At 43.2% G+C, this 19,723-nt stretch overlaps 1 protein-coding gene across 7 annotated transcripts in view; it reads left to right on the forward strand.

Annotated features, from left to right (window-relative positions):
* Nucleotides 1-19,723, forward strand: part of CDC42BPA (CDC42 binding protein kinase alpha) — a 322,274-nt gene that overhangs the window by 219,156 nt on the left and 83,395 nt on the right. For all 7 annotated transcript variants that reach the window (XM_073338668.1, XM_073338662.1, XM_073338664.1 and 4 more), the window contains exon 15: nt 5,621-5,868. In XM_073338668.1, the coding sequence (XP_073194769.1) occupies nt 5,621-5,868 (248 nt within the window). The remainder of the gene's footprint in view (nt 1-5,620; nt 5,869-19,723) is intronic.

Raw genomic sequence — 19,723 nt, forward strand, 5'->3', positions numbered from 1 at the left:
CTTGCCACGCCTCTTCACCAGCCACCCTGCTGGGCACGCCTAGATGTCTTCAGGGTCCCCCACTTAACACAATGCTCAGTGATTTCAGCTGTTAGTGGGAGAGCCTCACTGCTGATGCACACTGGTCTCTTGCATCAGAGACACTGTCCCAGAGCAGGTTTAATACTGGGCAAAAATCACACTGGGGAAGAAAGTTACTAGAGCCTCCCCTGGGATAGTGTTTGGGGTGTGCTATCGACCTCTGGGATCTAATTTGAATATGGATAGAGACCTCTTTAATGTTTTTAATGAAGTAAATATTAATGGGATCTGCGTGATTGTGGGAGACTTTAACTTCCCAGATATAGACTGGAGGACAAGGGCTAGTAGTAATAATAGGGCTCAGATTTTCCTGGATGCGATAGCTGATGGATTCCTTCATCAAGTGGTTGCTGAACAAACAAGAGGGGATGCCATTTTAGATTTGGTTTTGGTGAGTAGTGAGGACCTCCTAGAAGAAATGGTTGTAGGGGACAACCTTGGCTCGAGTGATCGTGAGTTAATTCAGTTCAAACTGAACGGAAGGATAAAAAAAAAATTTACGACTAGGGTTTTTGATTTCAAAAGGGCTAACTTTAAAAAATTAAGGAAATTGGTTAGGGAAGTGGATTGGACTGAAGCACTTGTGGATCTAAAGGCAGAGGAGGCCTGGGATTAATTCAAGTCAAAGTTGCAGAAGCTATCAGAAGCCTGCATCCCAAGAAAGGGGAAAAAATTCATAGGCAGGAGTTGTAGACCAAGCTGGATGAGCAAGCATCTCAGAGAGGTGATTAAGAAAAAGCAGAAAGCCTACAAGGAGTGGAAGATGGGAGGGATCAGCAAGGAAAGCTACCTTATTGAGGTCAGAACATGTAGGGATAAAGTGAGAAAGGCCGAAAGCCATGTAGAGGTTGAACCTTGCAAAGGGAATTAAAACCAATAGTAAAAGGTTCTATAGCCATATAAATAAGAAGAAAAAAAGGAAAGAAGAGGTGGGACTGCTAAACACTGAGGATGGAGTGGAGGTTAAGGATAATCTAGGCATGGCCCAATATCTAAACAAATACTTTGCCTCAGTCTTTAATGTGGCTAATGAGGAGCTTAGGGATAATGGTAGCATGACAAATGGGAATGAGGATATGAAGGTAGATATTACCATATCCGAGGTAGAAGCCAAACTTGAACAGCATAATGGGACTAAATTGGGAGGCCCAGATAATCTTCATCCGAGAATATTAAAGGAACTGGCACATGAAATTGCAAACCCATTAGCAAGAATTGTTAATGAATCTGTAAACTCAGGGGTTGTACCATATGACTGGAGAATTGCTAACATAGTTCCTATTTTTAAGAAAGGAAAAAACGTGATCCGGGTAACTACAGGCCTGTTAGTTTGACATCTGTAGTATGCAAGGTCTTGGAAAAAATTTTGAAGGAGAAAGTAGTTAAGGACATTGATGTCAGTGGTAATTGGGACAAAATACAACATGGTTTTACAAAAGGTAGATCATGCCAAACCAACCCAATCTCCTTCTTTGAGAAAGTAACAGATTTTTTAGACAAAGGAAACGCAGTGAATCTAATTTACCTTGATTTTAGTAAGGCGTTTGATATGGTGCCACATGGGGAATTATTAGTTAAATTGGAAAAGATGGGGATCCATATGAAAATTGAAAGGTGGATAAGGAACTGGTTAAAGGGGAGACTACAGCAGGCCATACTGAAAGGTGAACTGTCAGGCTGGAAGGAGGTTACCAGTGGAGTTCCTCAGTGATCGGTTTTGGGACCAATCTTATTTAATCTTTTTATTACTGACCTCGGCACAAAAAGTGGGAGTGTGCTAATAAAGTTTGCGGATGACACAAAGCTGGGAGGTATTGCCAATTCGGAGAAGGACCGGGATATCATACAGGAAGATTTGGATGACCTTGTAAACTGGAGTAATAGTAATAGGATGAAATTTAATAGTGAGAAGTGTAAGATTTAGGGATTAATAACAAGATTTTTAGTTATAAACTGGGGACGCATCAGTTGGAAATAACAGAGGAGGAGAAGGACCTTGGAGTATTGGTTGATCAGAGGATGACTATGAGCTGCCAATGTGATATGACCATGAAAATAGCTAATGCGGTTTTGGGATGCATCAGGCAAAGTATTTCCAGTAAAGATAAGGAGGTGTTAGTACCGTTATACAAGGCATTGGCAAGACCTCATCTGGAATATGGTGTGCAGTTCTGGTCTCCCATGTTTAAGAAGGATGAATTCAAACTGGAACAGGTACAGAGAAGGGCTACTAGGATGATCCGAGAAATGGAAAACCTGTCTTATGAAAGGAGACTCAAGGAGCTTGGCTTGTTTAGCCTAATCAAAAGAAGGCAGAGGGGAGATATGATTGCTCTCTATAAATATATCAGAGGGATAAATACCGGGGAGGGAGAGGAATTATTTAAGCTCAGTACCAATGTGGACACAAGAACAAATGGATAGAAACTGGCCATCAGGAAGTTTAGACTTGAAATTAGACAAAGGTTTCTAACCATCAGAGGAGTGAAGTTCTGGAATAGCCTTTCAAGGGAAGCAGTTGGGGCAAAAGACCTATCTGGCTTCAAGTTTAAGCTTGATAAGTTTATGGAGGAGATGGTATGATGGGATAAAATGATTTTGGCGATTAATTGATCTTTGACTATTAGTGGTAAATAGACCCAACGGCCTGTGATGGGATGTTAGATGGGGTGGGATCTGAGTTACTACAGAGAATTCTTTCCTGGGTATCTGGCTGGTGAGTCTTGCCAACATGCTCAGGGTTCAGCTGATCGCCATATTTGGGGTCAGAAAGGAATTTTCCTCCAGGGCAGATTGGCAGAGGCCCTGGGGGGTTTTCGCCTTCCCCTGCAGCATGAGGCACGGATCACTTGCTGGAGGATTCTCTGCACCTTGAAGTCTTTAAACCATGATTTGAGGACTTCAATAGCTCAGACACAGGTTAGAGGTTTATCGCAGGAGTGGGTGGGTGAGATTCTGTGGCCTTCGTTGTGCAGGAGGCCAGACTAGATGATCATAATTGTCCCTTCTGACCTTAAAGTCTGAGTCTATGAGTATCAGTGATTTCAGCTCTGCTGTGTGTAACAAGACTCTCAATTGAGTCTAAATTAGCACTGTTATTACACAGGGGAGAGAGGAAGGGTCAGACGGTGTCTGGGACCCTTAGGCAAGGCCCATACCACCAAGTACAAGTACCTGTCCCCACCAACTCTCAACCCACTGGGCTTTGGAACCCATTTCCCCCTGCCTAGCGAGTGCCGTTAGTTGAGGGTGAGTCACTCAATCAAAAAATGCCAAGTACAGTTCCACTGCCCTGAATTCACACAAGGATAACAGCCCTTTATTACTCCTGCCCCAATAACAAGAAGACTGAGAATTCAATACCAGCCAAAAATGACCATTTGGGCAAGCAATCCTATCATGCTGAGCACTAGGCAAGGTGGGTGTTCTCATGCAAATGAGATCAGCTCCTGAAGTCCTCTTCCACAGCTCATTACTAGATGTCAGGGGAGAGCTCATTCAGACTCTGCTTACCTACATAATTGTTCACACTCCACTTTGTCTTTCACAACAGCATCTGTGCTGTGGGTCCAGTGTTGTTTTGGTGCTCCAGTATATCACTGAAATGACAGTAAAAAAATTTTATGTACCTGGTACATGAGGTTGCAATGGAGGAGCATGTTACCTGCCATATCTATGTGCAGCAGCCCTGAAGCTAAATTAGCATGTTAGGCAGCACCAAAGCAGTTAAATGGTTATTGACTTTTGCCTGGCAGTGTCTCCCCCACTTTCTCTTAGACTACCCTGAGCCATGTTTAAGCAGGACCACTTTCCCATTCCCCAGACAAACTCCACGTGCTAAGGGCACGATTTCACCCATAAGGCTTGTCTACACAGGGATATCCAGGAATGTTACTCTGAAATAACTAGAAGTGAGAATTTGACAAATGAATTAATCAAAACCAAATTAAGGCCCCTTTAATTCTGAGTAAGAGTGACGATACAGGGGTTTAATGCTGTTTAACTAATCAACTTTAAATGAACATATTTTGTGAATTCAGATTAACTTTCCTGAGTGTCCCCATTTAGCTAGAACATCACAATAAATCATTTTTGTTTTGCTGTGGCTGAGTTAGATAAAATCTTGTGATGCTATAAACTGGAACTGCACAGCTCATGGATTCTGTATTCCCATGCTGACACTAGTTGCAAAGCTCATTTTTTCTTGAGGAGGTCTCCAGCAGTCCTTGTATTCAAATCATCTGGACTTTCTTGCACAGAAAGCAGCTAGCAAGTTCTGTTTAAGCATCAGCAGAAGTAAAGATACAAAAGGCAAGCTGATTGATTCTAACTGAGAATATTGTAATAGTGCATGATACAAAGTGTGGTTATAACCAGGTACCCAAACACTTCAGGTGCATAGGCCAGTTTCAGTCACCCTAAATAACAGGTCTCTAGTATAATTGCACTTCCTGAAGCCCAGTTTTGCTTTATTAAATATTTTTTTATATATTTAAAAATAAGAAAAACCGTTTTCAGGGGGTTTTAAAAGAGAATTAGTACATCTTTTTATTTTAAAAAGAACTCTTGTGCTAAAAATGAGTGTTGGGTTTTAATGTAAAATAGCAGAAGATTATTAATAGTGCCAGTCACATAAGACACACCTGATTTTGAGCCTGATCTTGCTGCCACACTAATCAATGGCAAAACTTCCCGTGACTTCAATGGGTGCAGGACTAACCTCTTGCATTCGAAACTAAGTTAAACAATATTTAAGGAGCATTCAGGTAGCAGAATATCTTGCCAAACAGCTCTCCAGCACTCAAGCTGACATAGAATGAAGTAGTACTAGCTGTTTAGCTTTTATGCTGTGATAGAAATGATAAATGAAATATGCTGGGCCATGTTCTGGTGCTTTTTGCTTTTCCTGACTCAAGGTACAAAATGATGCAATCAAAATGGTACTTAGCATCAGTACTCTGACCAGCATTGGAGTTTCTGCACTGCCTCCACAAATTGCTCGTTCTAGGAATTCAAGTGAGGGCGCTTGTGTGTCGGGATTCAGAGAAGGACATACTAAAATATGTGGACTCTGTACCCAGGACCCTAACCCTCCTACTCCATAATGTCACTGAACTTCATGCTGTAAACCTTCCAGATATGTGAACTCAAAAGATTTAGGGGGAACCAGGACTGCGATATACAAGAATTGAACCCTGTGATCTTTTTCTGATTGCATATATATGAATGCCAGAATGTGGCCTTTTGCATTAAAATGGCAGTATAACCACATTATACAAGGACCTGAAAATTATGTTGTATTTAAGTGAGTAGCTCACTGGTAAAGAGAGGAGTATCAGTCCTGACTCTACTTTGACACTGACTTTTATGCAGTTGAGATAAATGTGTATATTTAACTGTAGTCTATGGTATAAATTATACTCTCTCAGTGTGCCTTCTATAAACATGACAATGTATATCAAGATTGAGTTATTATTAAGCATATGTTTGCGGTGATCTGTAGTGCAAGAAAACTAATTTTGAGATGTTCCTTTTATAGCAAAAGCAAGTTGGTCGCTCACCAGGGGTGAGCAGCACAGAACATCAGCAAGAGATCACCAAATTAAAGGCTGAGTTGGAAAAGAAGAGTGTTTTCTATGAAGAGGAACTATCCAAACGAGAAATAATACATGCTAATGAAATCAAATCCCTGAAGAAAGAACTGCGGGATGCAGAGAGCCAACAGCTTGCCCTCAAGAAAGAGATCATGATCTTGAAAGACAAGTTAGAAAAGACCAGGAGAGAGAGGTAAGTGTATCCCTGCAGCTCACCTGAGAACTCTAGATACCTTAATATCTTCAAATGTATTTACAGACCACACCATCACAGCAGGGTTCTGGCTGTAATCAGAGACATATTGGTATATCTAGTGTCATAGCTGAAAATAAATAAACTTGAAATCTCTATGTGACAGGTTTCCCACAGTGTGCCACCTGGATCTGGAGTACCACTGAGCCCTCTGACCCACCAGCCTGGGCTCCCTCTCACACTGTGCTGCTGTGACAAGCTGCAAAGCCTTCCAACCTTGCACTTTCATGAGCATTCACACTTGTAAGGACACACCCAGCTGCAGTTACATGCAGGCTGTCTAACCACCAGCCTCCCAGTTTAAGACCCCAGAGCAGTACCATCCTACTTGGTCCAATGTGGCCAGTATATGGGTTTAACCCGGTCAGCCTCTCCCTCAATGTGAAGAGGACCATGCACACTTGTGGTAACCAAGATGAGATTATCTCCAGACACCTTAGTCAAATGCACATTGGTTTGGATTAAAACATAAAATAAGTTTATTAAGTTGGGCTGTCAAGTGATAAAAAAAAATTAGTCGCGCTTAATCACACAATTAAAAAAATTGAATACCATTTATTTTAAATATTTTGGATTTTACTACATTTTAGAATATATTAATTTCACTTGCAACACAGAATACAAACTATACAGTGCTCACTTTATATTTATTTTTTATTACAAATATTTGCACTGTAAAAAACCAAAAATACATATTTTTCAATTCACAAGTACTGTAGCGCAATCGCTTTATCATGAAAGTTGAACTTACAAATGTAGAATTATGTAAAAAAAGACTGCATTCAAAAATAAAACAATGTAAAACTTTAGACCCTAAAAGTCCACTCAGTCCCACTTCTTATTCTGCTAATTGGTAAGACAAACAAGTTTGTTTACATTGATGGGAGATACTGCTGCCTGCTTCTTACTTACAATGTCACCTGAAAGTGAGAACAGGCATTCACATGGCACTGTTGTAGCTGGCATTGCACGATATTTACATGCCAGATGTGCTAAAGATTTATATAAAGAAAAAAAGAAAAGGAGTACTTGTGGCACCTTAGAGACTAACCAATTTATCTGAGCATAAGCTTTCGTGAGCTACAGCTCACTTCATCTTATGCATCCGATGAAGTGAGCTGTAGCTCACAAAAGCTTATGCTCAAATAAATTGGTTAGTCTCTAAGGTGCCACAAGTACTCCTTTTCTTTCTGCGAATACAGACTAACACGGCTGTTACTCTGAAACCTAAAGACTTATATGTCTCTTCATGCTTCATCCCCCATTCCAGAGGACATGCTTCCATGCTGATGATGGGTTCTGCTGGATAAGGATCCAAAGCAGTGCCGACTGATGCATGTTCATTTTCATCATCTGAGTCAGATGCCACCAGCAGAAGGTTAATTTCTTTTTTGGTGGTTTAGGTTCTGTAGTTTCCACATCAGTGTTGCTCTTTTAAGACTTCTAAAAGCATGCTCCACAGCTCATCCCTCTCAGATTTTGGAAGGCCCTTCATATGTTTAAAACTTGTGTCAAGTGCTTTAGCTATCTTTAGAAATCACATTGGTACCTTCTTTGTGTTTTGTCAAATCTGCAGTGGAAGTGTTCTTAAAACGGACAACATGTGCTGGGTCATCATCCGAGACTGTTATAACATGAAATATATGCAGAATGCGGGTAAAACAGAGCAGGAGATGTACAGTTTCCTCCACAAGGAGTACAGTCACAAATTTAATTGATGCATATTTTTTTAAATGAGCGTCATCTGCATGGAACCATGTCCTCTGGAATGGTGGCCAAAGCATGAAGGGGCATGCGAATGTTTAGCATATCTGGCATGTAAATACCTTGCAACGCCAGCTAGAAAAATGCCATGCGAAAGCCTGTTCTCACTTTTAGATGACATTGTAAGTAAGAAGCAAGCAGCAGTATCTCCTGTCAAGGTAAACAAACTTGTTTGTCTTACCGATTAGTAGAATAAAAAGTAGGACTGAGTGGACTTGTAGGCTGTAAAGTTTTACACTGTTTTGTTTTTGAGTGTAGTTATGTAATCAAAAAAAATCTGCATTTGTAAGTAACACTTTCACGATAAAAGAGATTGCACTTCAGTACGTGAATGAGATGAATTGAAAAATACTATTTCTTTTGTTTATCGTTTTTACAATGCATATATTTATAATCAAAAATAATATAACGTGAGCACTGTGCACTTTGTATTCTGTGTTGTAATTGAAATCAATATTGAAAATGTAGAAAAACATCCAAAAATATTTAATAAATTTCAATTGGTATTCTATTGTTATAAGTGCAATTAATAGTGATTAATTTGAGTTAATCGCGAGTTAATTGCGATTAATGGACCGCCCTAATTTTACATGATTATAAGTGATTGCAAACAGATCAAAGCAGATTACCTAGTAAGTAAACAAAAATGCAGACTGCTCTTAACATACCAGATGAATTAGCAAATTCTCACCCTGAGTGATAAACAGGCTGGCAGATTCTTAAGGGACAAGCTGCCTTTGCTTTGCAGCTTGGGTTTCCCAGGTTTTCATGCATAAGCTAGAAATCCCTTTAGCCTGGGACTATCACTTCCCCTAGTTCAGTCTTTGTGCGTCAGGTGTTTCCAGGTGTGTTGTTGTAGGGAGAGTGAGGTACCATCATGATATCATTTCCCCCTTTTAAATCCTCTTCCCACTTGCTGGAAAGCTCTTTTGCTGTGACCTGGGTCAAACAGTTCCCATTGTCTAGTGCTAACTCTGAGAGGTTTCTGTTGTACACAGTTCCTGAGGTAATCCTTATGTTTGTGAGAATTTCCACAATAAGCCGTTAACATTGTTTGACCTTTTTACCTTTGTACCTGAAAGGCGGCTTCTGGGTGTTTTCAACTTCACAACATGTTTCAGTAACACATACTTAGCCAAACTTCATAACTTCACATACCTAATAGCACATACAATCCAACAAGATATTAATGTCTTGCAGATCAAGACTTTTAGAATGATACCTCACAAAGCATACTTTGTGCAAAACATATCCTAATTATATGACAATGGTGGATAAGGGGGTGCCAGGGGGTCACACCCTATACTAGCCATCTTCAAAAATATATGTGATGAGGTGGAACAGTTACTCTTCCTTGTGTCAAATTGTGCACTGGCTTTCCACCCCCACCCCCATTCAAGTAACTGGAGTTGCAGGGTTGTAAATCAGGGAAGAATTTGCCCCATTGTAGCTTAAATAATTTTTAGCATTTTTCTCTGTTTGATGTTTTCAGCTTTTCACTGGAGATCAGCTAGTGCTTACACTTTCTGCTGGCCCGGGAACAATAGTTTAAGGTGGCCAGAGGCTGATCTGCACTGGTTTTATTCAGTGCTAACATCTGTCACCATGCCACTGTATACACAAACCTAGTCATGTGTACTGAAAGGGTGATTTGTCAAAGACCTGCTTTTATTGTCACTTGAGGAAGCTTCCATTTTTCCATGAATGTTCACTGCAGGGTCAGCCTTAGGGCCAGGCAAATGGGGCCCACGCCCAGGGCACTGTATCCAGGGGGCACCACAAGGGACTTGGGCTTCCCCTGGCTGGCTGTGGCTGGACGCCTCTCTTCTCTGGCCCCTCCCCTGCTCTGGGCCAGCAGGCTTCTCCCTGACCCCTCCCGCTTCCCTCACTCATGCCTCAGCCAGTTGGCTGAGGGCTCCAATTCTGCCCCGGGGAGCCCAGAGTGGCGCAGCTGGGGCAATCACTGGCGGCACAGCACACCGCTCGCTGCCTGGAGCGGAGCCAGGTCCCTCCCTGCCTGCGACCCTGTGCCACTCGATCTCTGGTGGGGGCCGGCTGGGCCGGGGCCAGGAGGAGCAAAATTTCCACATGAGTCGGGGGCAGAGGGGGGACTTAAAGTGACAGTGTGCTCACTGTCTCTCAGACTTCCCTAAAACACACACCCACAGGCTCTCACACCCACATATACTGTCTCACAATCCCCCAACACAGATTGTCACACACACATTGTCTCTCTCATACACAGACTGGCTCTCAGACCCACATACGCTCTGCCTCTCAGTCTTCCATCTCAGATTGTCACACACACAGAGTCTCACACTGCCCAACACACATTCTGTCACACAATCCCCCAAGCTCACACACAGGCTCTCTCTATCATGCGCGCACACTCACACACACACACTTATATTATTATTATTGTTATTACTGCTTGGTACTTCCTGTCAAAATGCTTATGGTGAGCCAGGAGTGGTTAGGGCTGCAGGAGGGCCGTGGGCTCTGGCAAGATGCAGCCCCATGTGACAGCGCGAAGCCCTGCCTTGAGCCGCAGGCCAAGTGCCAGACACCACAAGCCACCCCAACAGCACAGAAGTAAGTGTGGCATTACACCATTTACCATGCCACCCTTACTTCTGCGGACAGAGGCCTAGGAATAGGAATTTGCTAGTTGTAGCAGTTACTCATTGTGACATTATCTGATTAAAACAAGACCATGTAGATCATTGTTGCAACCACTATTATATATTTGCAACAAATCTTGCACAAAATGTGGCATGTAAGATGTCTATGAAAAGGTTATGATTTGCTGAATATGTTTATGCTATTGGTATGCATATATCATTTTTGTATTTGAAGTTATGAGTACTGTCTCTATACCTGTATTTCAAATGTTGGCTCCTGGGGTAACATCCACAAGGTGGTTAGCCAGCACATCTTGAAGGGACTAGTCAAAGTAAGTGGCTCATCAAGGGATACTTAACTCACAGTGGACCATGGGAGACACCCATCTACATTGAATGGACTTTCCTGTGGACATTCCATATGAAGTGTAGGTAGGTGATGGCGGAGGAGCGGGAGCCCACAGGAGCCAGGGGTGATGGTGGGAGGAGGAGGGAGGGTGCCAAAATACAAGTTCGCCCAGGGCACAGTTTTCACTGTGGCTGGCCCTGGTTCACTGAATGGTATTCATCAGTAAAGGCAAGTCCATCTAACTGGATAATATAGCCGTAGTAATAATAGCTTGAGTGTATGTAGCACCATCATTGATGAAGGTTTCAAAGTGCTTTACAGACAGTGGCCCATCAGTTTCCTTAATCTTTCTCACAGCAGGAAGTGAGATAGAAGGACTTCAAAGGTGTAGTTCATGCAGAGGGGAAAGGCAGGTGTATGGGATCTTGTACTTCCATGACTACAGAGTGGGAGCTGAGCAGAAGAATGAAAGAGAAGGCAAGAGGCAGGGAACAGCAACTTTAATGCTGTGTTCTTCTTCAAGTGCTGGTCCCTATAGGTATTTACTGTGAGTGTGCATACATGAGACTGGAAGATTCTTCACTAGCAGTGCCCTTGGTCCATGCCTGCACCTCCTCGGGCTCCAAACCAAAAATATAAGGGTGTCCCAGACCAACCATCTCTCCAGTTCCTATCTACTGCTCATGATCCAAGACAAAACTCCAACAGTATCCGCAGCTTTGCTAGAATTCCTGTCTTCTGCCCAGGTTTTCTTGTAAATAGTTTTTACTTTGCGTATACAGTGTGACAAAGTTCCTGCTCTACCTTGGTGGGTCTTGCGCTTATTGGCAGATTTGCTAACCTTGGAGCTTCAAGGCAGCCCTCAGCTTGGCCATTTTTCTGAACCCACAGTCCAGGTCGACTCCTCCTCTGTCTGACCAGGAGTTGGGAGGATTTGGGGGGAACCCAGGCCCACCCTCTACTCTGGATTCCAGCCCAGGGCCCTGTGGAATGCGGCTGTCTAGAGTGCCTCCTGGAACAGCTGTGTGACAGCTACAACTCCCTGGGCTACTTCCCCATGGCCTCCTCCCAATACCTTCTTTATCCTCACCATAGGACCTTTCTCCTGGTGTCTGATAATGCTTGTACACCTCAGTCCTCCAACAGTCCACGTTCTCACTCTCAGCTCCTAGTGCCTCTTGCTCCCAGCTCCTCACATGCACACCACAAACTGAAATGAGCTCCTTTTTAAAACCCAGGTGCCCTGATTAGCCTGCCTTAATTGATTCTAGCAGCTGATTGGCTGCAGGTGTTCTATTCAGCCTGTCTTAATTGTCTCCAGAAGGTTCCTGATTGTTCTGGAACCTTCCCTGTTACCTTACACAGGGAAAAGGGACCTACTTAGCCTGGGTCTAGTGTATCTGCCTTCTATTACTCTCCTATAGCCATCTGGCCCGACTGTGTCACAATAGATAGTGTTTTGGGATTAGGAGTTCTGCCACCGTTATTCCCACCATTCAGGTCACCTGTTATGCCCTAAATCCTGCATGGCCTGCCCCAGGATCTTCCCAGTTGGTAATCCCCATGCCTCTTGCTTGTACTGCATCGGAGAGGCTCACATTCCATCCAAGTGCAAGACTTATTGTTCATTTCCACCTCGTACATGACGCTCTTGCAAATTCTGATTTAGGATGCATCTGACGGAGCTCTCCATGAGGCCACAGCCCAACTCTGGGTCTTCTGACCCTGCTGTACATCAACAGGATCCACCTATTACTAGCCATCTGGTCTGGGTTTACCTTAGTCCCATATCGTCCAAGTCCAGACTTAAAGGCTCTAGCAGGCACAGACAAGAAGAGTGTAAGAAAAAACATGCTAATAAGAAGTGGGAGAAATCCTCACCTAGTCCCTCTAAGAAGAGAACTGCCTCCCCTACAGCTTCTAAATCAGGTGAGACTCTGCACCTTGGTGTGAGTGTGTCTGGAGTTGCCAGGGAGCATGGGCCAGTACCATCAGTACTGAGAGCCGAGAACACTCAAAGACTGTTGCCAATTTCAGGCTGTCCTCAATAAGGGAAAGATCATAGCAGTTGTCCCTGCAAGTGTTACTTAATGTGACACTGTACCATGGTGACTTCAGTAGTCATCATGAGGTGGGCTTTTGGCTTCACCCCTCAAGGTTTTCTAAGGAAGTCCAAGCTATGATGGAGGACCTCCCCTTTGGGAGTAACATTCTGTTCAGCAAAAAATGGATGAGTCATTACACTCTCTCAAAGGTTCCCAGATGACCCTCCTCTCCCTGTGGAATTATACCCCAGCACATTGGAGGAAGTACTCTAAACTGTCTCCTTACAGTCAGCATCCCTCCCCCAGCTCCTTGTTAATCAACAGACTTACAAACCAGCAGGAAACACCAGAAGTTACACCACAGCAGACAACATACTCGCCACTTTTCACCCGCAACCCCATCAAGAAGTCATTTTGACAGGAGCTTCAAGAGCTCCAGCCAGTCTCCACATCGCCAGATACCCACTTCCACTTCTTTCCAATGTATCAACACGTTACACTAGACAGATGGGTCCCAGAGATCATCTCCACCGCTACACAGTAGAATTCCTTTCCATCCCTACATGAAATCCCTCTCCCCAGCCCTCTTCAGGGACCTCTTTCATGAGAGGTTTGTCAGACAGGAGATAGATTGCCTTCTTCAGCTAGGAGCCATAGATCCCATGCCCCCTCAACACAAGGGGAAGGGTTTCTATTAGAGATATTTCCTTTTTCCCAAAAAGAAGAGCAAATGGACACCCATGCAGAATTTATTGCAGTGACTTTGGACTCAACTTCAGCCAAAGGCTATTTAACTCTGAACAGGTTCCTCGCAATGAGGAACCTCACTGCCCAACTCTGCCTGACAGCTTGTTCCAATCGGATCCTTTTAGCTCACATAGCCACCTGTTATACATAACACCCTACATAAGGCTCCATCTTTATTGCCTTCAGGTGTGATTATGCATGGTTTGTGCTCTGAACAGAGATACCTTAGACAAACCAATCTCAATCATCACAGAGCAACCAAGTGGCACAAAATTTTTGAGCCCAAAAAGAATCCCAGCTACACATCAATCTACTGAAACTTCAAGGAAGGTATGAGGCTTGCAGAAGGTTTCTGTTTTTTAGCACATTTCCAATATGTTCTGGTCATGTTGGACAACATGACCACAGGGTTCTACATAAATAAGTAGAGGACAGTGAGGTCCACCCCTCTTTGTGCAGAGATAGTCAGACTATGGAATTGGTGCATCCAACCCCAGATCACCCTTTGAGAGGTGCACCTTCCTGGAGTAATTAACACCTTAACCGACAGCCTCAGCAGACACTTCTACAGGGACCATGAGTGGGAGCTTCACAGCTTGATGCTACAGAACTTCTTCCAGAAGTGGGGGGTCCCTGTAATGGGACTTCTTTGCATCACGGGTAAACAAGAAGCGTCCAACCTACTGCTCCTGTACTGCTCAAGTGCACAATACTAGAGGGAATGCATTCCTGGTACAATGGTCAAAACCACTGATGTATGCTTTCCCAACTATTTTCCTCTTACCTTGGGTCCTTAACAAGATCAAACAGGACAAATCAACAATGATCCTAGTGGCAGCTTGGTGGCCGAGAGTTTTGGTTCACTAGCAACCTCCAGATGTCCACACACCCATATATCAGCTTACAGCCATTGCTGAACCCTCTGACTCAAGACAAAGGTAAAACCAGCCATCTCAACCCAACATCTATCCACCTCAAAGCCTGGTATTTGGATGGGCAGTGAGCTTAGAGAGCTTGTGCTCAGAAATACAATCCATTCTCACTAACACCAGAAAGGCTTCTAGAAAAAAATGATATGCTGCCAAATGGAAGAGGTTCTCCATCTGGTGCCAACATCGCCATGTACTTTTGCTGTAATCTGCAATCACTACCATCTTGGCATATCTCCTGTTGCTGAAGTAATCGAGTTTATCCACCAGCCCATCCACTAGTTTATTTTGTGTACATGTGGCAGTGATTAACGCATTCTGTCCTCTGATAGACAGCTTCTTGGTAATCACCTACACTACAACCAGGTTTTTTGAGAGGTCTTCTCAGAATTTTTCCTCCAGTATTAGTATCTACTCCTAATTGGGACCTTAACCAAGTGCTGTCAGCTCTTATGAATCCACTTTCGAGCCTTTGGCCTCTTGCTCCCTTCTCCATATACCCGAGAAAGTGGCCTTCCCAATGGCAATCATCTCCACCAGGAAAGTAGGTGAGCTTGCATCACTTATGGCAGACTTTCTCCCTTTGTGGTTTCATGAGGCTAAAGTCCCTGAAGTTGCACCCCAAGATCATCCCAAAGGTTCCCTCTGAATTCCACCATACATCTACCAGTATTCTACCCAAAACCTCATGTCACCAAGGAGGACAGAAAGCTCCATTCTCTGGGCGTAAATAGAGCCCTTTCTATCAGTAAAGGATGAAACCCTTTAAAAATCCCTTTAAAATATTCATCTTTATTGCTGAGTAGATTAAAGACTCTGGAAATGGATTTTGGGCTGCATGCTGCTGTTTTATGAACAAATGGAAACCTCTCCTCCTCGGGATATGAGCACCCATTCAAATAGAGCACATACTACTTTCATAGCTTCTCTCCAGTGAATACTTCTCAGAGAAATCTGTAGAGCAGTGACATGGAGCTCACTGCATACATTTACCAGACATTACACACTGGTTCAAGCTTCTTTAGCAGATACATCCTTCGGCACAGCATTCCTACAGTCTGTGGTGCAGCATGGATCCTCGCACCCTCCTCCTCAGTGAGTACTGTTTGTGAGCCACCCACTGTGAAATACACATAGTGACCAGTGCTCTAAGAAGAAAGGAAGGCTATTTCCCTTATAGTAACTGAAGTTCTTTGAGATGTGTGGTCCCAATGTGTATTAAACTACCAGCCTTCCTTCCCATTTTGATACTTCCTAGTTGATTTGTGGTAGAATAGGAACTGAAGAGGTGGTCAGTCAGCCCCACCCCTTATGCCCTGGGTTCGGAGCACAAGGAGGCGCAGGGCACAAGTGTGGACCAACATACACTGCTAGTGAAGAATCTTCCAGTCTCAGGTGCATAGAGCGTATGTGCACGCACCCATGGTGAATACCCATAGGACCACACATCTCAGAGAACTCGTTACTAAAAGTTAAGTAACCTTCCTTTTCCCCTCTCACAGCAAAATTAAAGAACAGACTACATTGGAGATTTCTGTTGTCCTGATCAATGGTAGCTCTTGTTTCCAGCTTTAACATATTCTGATGTCTAAATAGATGGAGTGGAAGGGAGGGGGTCAAATGATTTTTAGGATAGCAGAGATGACTGCTAATTTCAGGAAAGTATAGACAGCTGGGATCCACAGGAAATAGCTCTGTTGTCCCTATGGATATCCTCCTGTTCTAATAAAAACTGGATATTTCCCCCACCTTTATTGATCTGCTGCTGATAGTAGAAGATGGGATGAAATGAAAAATGGCTTTTTAAAAAATCTGTTAAATGGAGGGGGGGCGACACATGTGGGGGGAAAATTCTTCCTTAATGAATTGTTTTATGCAAGAAGAGGGAAATGTGCAAAGGAATCACTTCAACTACTACTGGAATACAGCCATCTTTGGGACAGCAGCCCATTGTGTGTCAATACATTATACCTTTGTTTTAGGAGAGGAAGTGAAGAATAAAATCCAGCTGAAATGGTAGAGGTAGTTTCCATAGTAGCATGTTATCACTATCACAGTTAAAGTTTTGACAAAATACTGGGGTCAGAAACCCTACAAATGCAAAAAAAGGCTACCACATCTTTAGTGATTCGAAATAGAGTTATGGATGTTACCTGAATACTATAGTGACCCTTTAACACCATGCTGGCATGTTAGTTCAGTACTGACTCAATGAGAAGAGTGTCATATAATGAATTGACAACACCACAACCTGTCCAAGTTTTTCTTGGAGCTTTCTCATCCAAATATTGACCAGCCCCGATTCTACATGGTTTATGAGAACTTATCGGGTTACAACCCAAAGTCATGCAGCTACAAAAGTCAAAAGGTGATCAAATTTCCAATTCTAATATAATAGCTGAAAAGTTTCATAAAGTTACTCTATTTCATGTTTGCTGTTTATAAATCTAGTTCCAACAGGATCTTTTAGAGCTCTGTAAAGAAAAAGTGAACATGAATTGAGTCTAGCATGAATGGGACAGTATGTATAATATATGTATAATGTGAAAATCATGAACAAAAAAGTATCAAGTATCCAAAATTAAGGGCCTTGACCCTTCAGTGGGAGTCAAAGACACATAGTACAGGAAGAGTTCAGCATCTTACAGGATCAGCCCTCAAGAATAGAAAACTTTCTTTATAAGGGCCTGACCTTGCACCAGGCTCTTTTAGAACAGGCATGTGTAGAGTCCCATTGCGGTCTTTGGGACTCCGCTGAGATACAAAGAGACACAAATCTACCCTAGCAGATACTAATGCATGACTGGGGCCTTAGTAAATGAAAAAAGATGACCTGACTTGGATCTGAAGTAGCTCACTGATTTATGAGTGAAGCATAAATATTACAAACTGAAGAATTAAAGTGTTGCTCCGCTTTAAGTATTTGGTAGTCGTCTCTAGAGCACATTGTTTTAGTTTATAAAACTTTATTGCATTTTTCTCTTTACCTGCAATGTTTTTTGTTTTCATAACCAGACATAAAAAGTTTTCTGAGCCTCTGCCAATAGTAAAGGGGCATTAGGTAGCAATATTGAAAAGGATGAGGAAATACTGGGAAGTTTTATGCTGACCCTATCTCGATTATTGGAACAAAGACATTTCTAAAAACATAGCATATACCAAAATGGAAATTAAAAAACAGGTCTTGCATAAAAATGAAAAACTGTCAGTATTTATATGTGATCCCGTGTGTGTGTGTTTTTAAAAAAAACAACAAAAAGCTGAGAGGTGATTGAAAGGTTTTATCATCTGCATTACTTACAAGTGGCAAAGAAAAGAGCAAGTTATGTAGGTTGTTCAACACCAGAGCTAATAAGAGCTTTATTCAATAGTATTCTGAATATGTTAGGTGTTTTCAGAAAAACTGCTTTCGGAAAGTCATAGTTTTTAAAAACAATTATTGGTACAATTTTTCATATCCCTCCACTGCTAAAGATAAGGTTTTCTTAGTACCAGTAGTCCAAGTGCATAGGTCTCAGAGGGAAAGAAAAATGCTACTTTTTCCATACTGAGGACAATATGCTAAGGTGTGATAACTTGTGATATACCAGGTCATGAAAGAAATGCCTTATACCGTTGGAACACTGGAATACAAGATAAGACCCATAATCCATCTACTCCAGTATTCTGTGTCCAGGGCCTGCTCCAGGCACCAGCAAACCAAGCAGGTTCCTGGGGCAGCAAATGTAAAGGGGCGGCAGGACGTTGGGCTCTGGGGCGGCAATTCGGCGTCTGCTCCGTCACAGTGTGTTTTGCGCTCGGCGGCAATTCGGCAGCAATTTTTTGCACCATCAGCCCCGTTTGGCAGCAGTTGTTTTTTTTCGCCACTTGGGGCGGCATAAACGCTGGAGCCGGCCCTGTCTGGGTCTGACAGTTGTCAGTACCAAATATTTTAGAGGAAACTACAAGAAACCTGCATTGGACGATATGGAATAGACTGTCTTTAGGAGAAGTTTCTTCTGAACCTGTGAATTAATGGATGGTTTACAGAGCATAGAGGTTTATAAGTCAATTTTGTACAGGGTGTGACACAGGTCTGTCAAATGTTGGAGGTTTGAGTTTGACTTCAGGGCCCTTTTTTGTTGTTTCAAAATAGCAAGATAAAATAATTTGTGCCCTCCACCACAGTCACAGTAGTAAGGTTAAGGGTTACACGATGTCTTAAAAGATGGATTTTACGTTGGTTTATTGTGGCTCATTCACAATTATTTTGAGAATAAAAGACAATCTAGTGTATGTGTATGCTTTCTATAGCTTGTGAGCCGATAGATGGCTAAGGTTTAGAGGAGAATAAAAAGTTGATGGGAGAGAGAGATTTTGATCTTCTTCCCTACCTAGGGTGTATACCAGTGGATTTCATCACTTTTCTGACAGTGTGATTCAAGGCTTGTCAAGGAGATACTTGAGGGCAGTAGGTGGATCTTTCCATTTACCTCTTATTTCTGAGGCTGCATTTTCCCCCATTAAATTTCCTTATCTCCTCCCTTTGCTTCCCTTGCCTCATTCCTGATCAGTCTGATTTACTGGTATAGGGACTATCACTAAGGCTACATTTTAGTCACACATATTTTTAATAAAAGTAATGGATAGGTCACAGGCAGTAAACAAAAATTCCTGGCCCATGACCTGTCCATGACTTGTAATATATACCCCTGACTAAATCGGGGGGTGGGGTGTGGGGGGGTGTTCCCGGGGAGTGCCACGGGTGCGTGTGGGGGGGGGGAGGAGGAGTGGCCTGGGTCCCTGCTGGTGCAGGTGGGGGGTGTTGGCTGGGCTGGCAGGCTTCCTACCCAGCTCCTTGTGACTACATGGAAGCAGCAACATGTCCCTTCCCTAGCTCCACGTGCTTTCCCCGCCCCAAGCGCCGGCTCCGCAGCTCCCAATGGTCAGGAACTGCTGCCAATAGGAGCTGCGGGGGCTTGCCTGTGGGCGGTGCAGCACATGGAGCTAGGAACTGAAGGAGGGACATGTCACCGCTTCCAGGGGAGCCCCACAAGGTAAGTGCTGCCCAGAGCCCTCACCCACTCTCGCGGTCAACCCACAGCCCTGAGCCCCAAACTCCTGCTGCTATTGGGGGGCGGGGTCCCTGGACCAGCCGCACTGGCTGCTGCAGAAGTCATGGGGATCCCGGAAAATCACGGAATCCGTGACTTTTGTGACAGACTCGCAGCCTAAACTATCACCATTGCAATTAAGAACTTCAGTTACAAATACTAAAAACATGTCAAGTGTGTATCCTGTCCCTTTTCTTCCCCTCCCCAGAAACAGGAATTGGCAGAAATCCTAAAACCCCATCAACAC

Source organism: Lepidochelys kempii, chromosome 3 (assembly GCF_965140265.1).
Source record: "Lepidochelys kempii isolate rLepKem1 chromosome 3, rLepKem1.hap2, whole genome shotgun sequence".
Classification (NCBI taxonomy): domain Eukaryota; kingdom Metazoa; phylum Chordata; order Testudines; family Cheloniidae; genus Lepidochelys; species Lepidochelys kempii.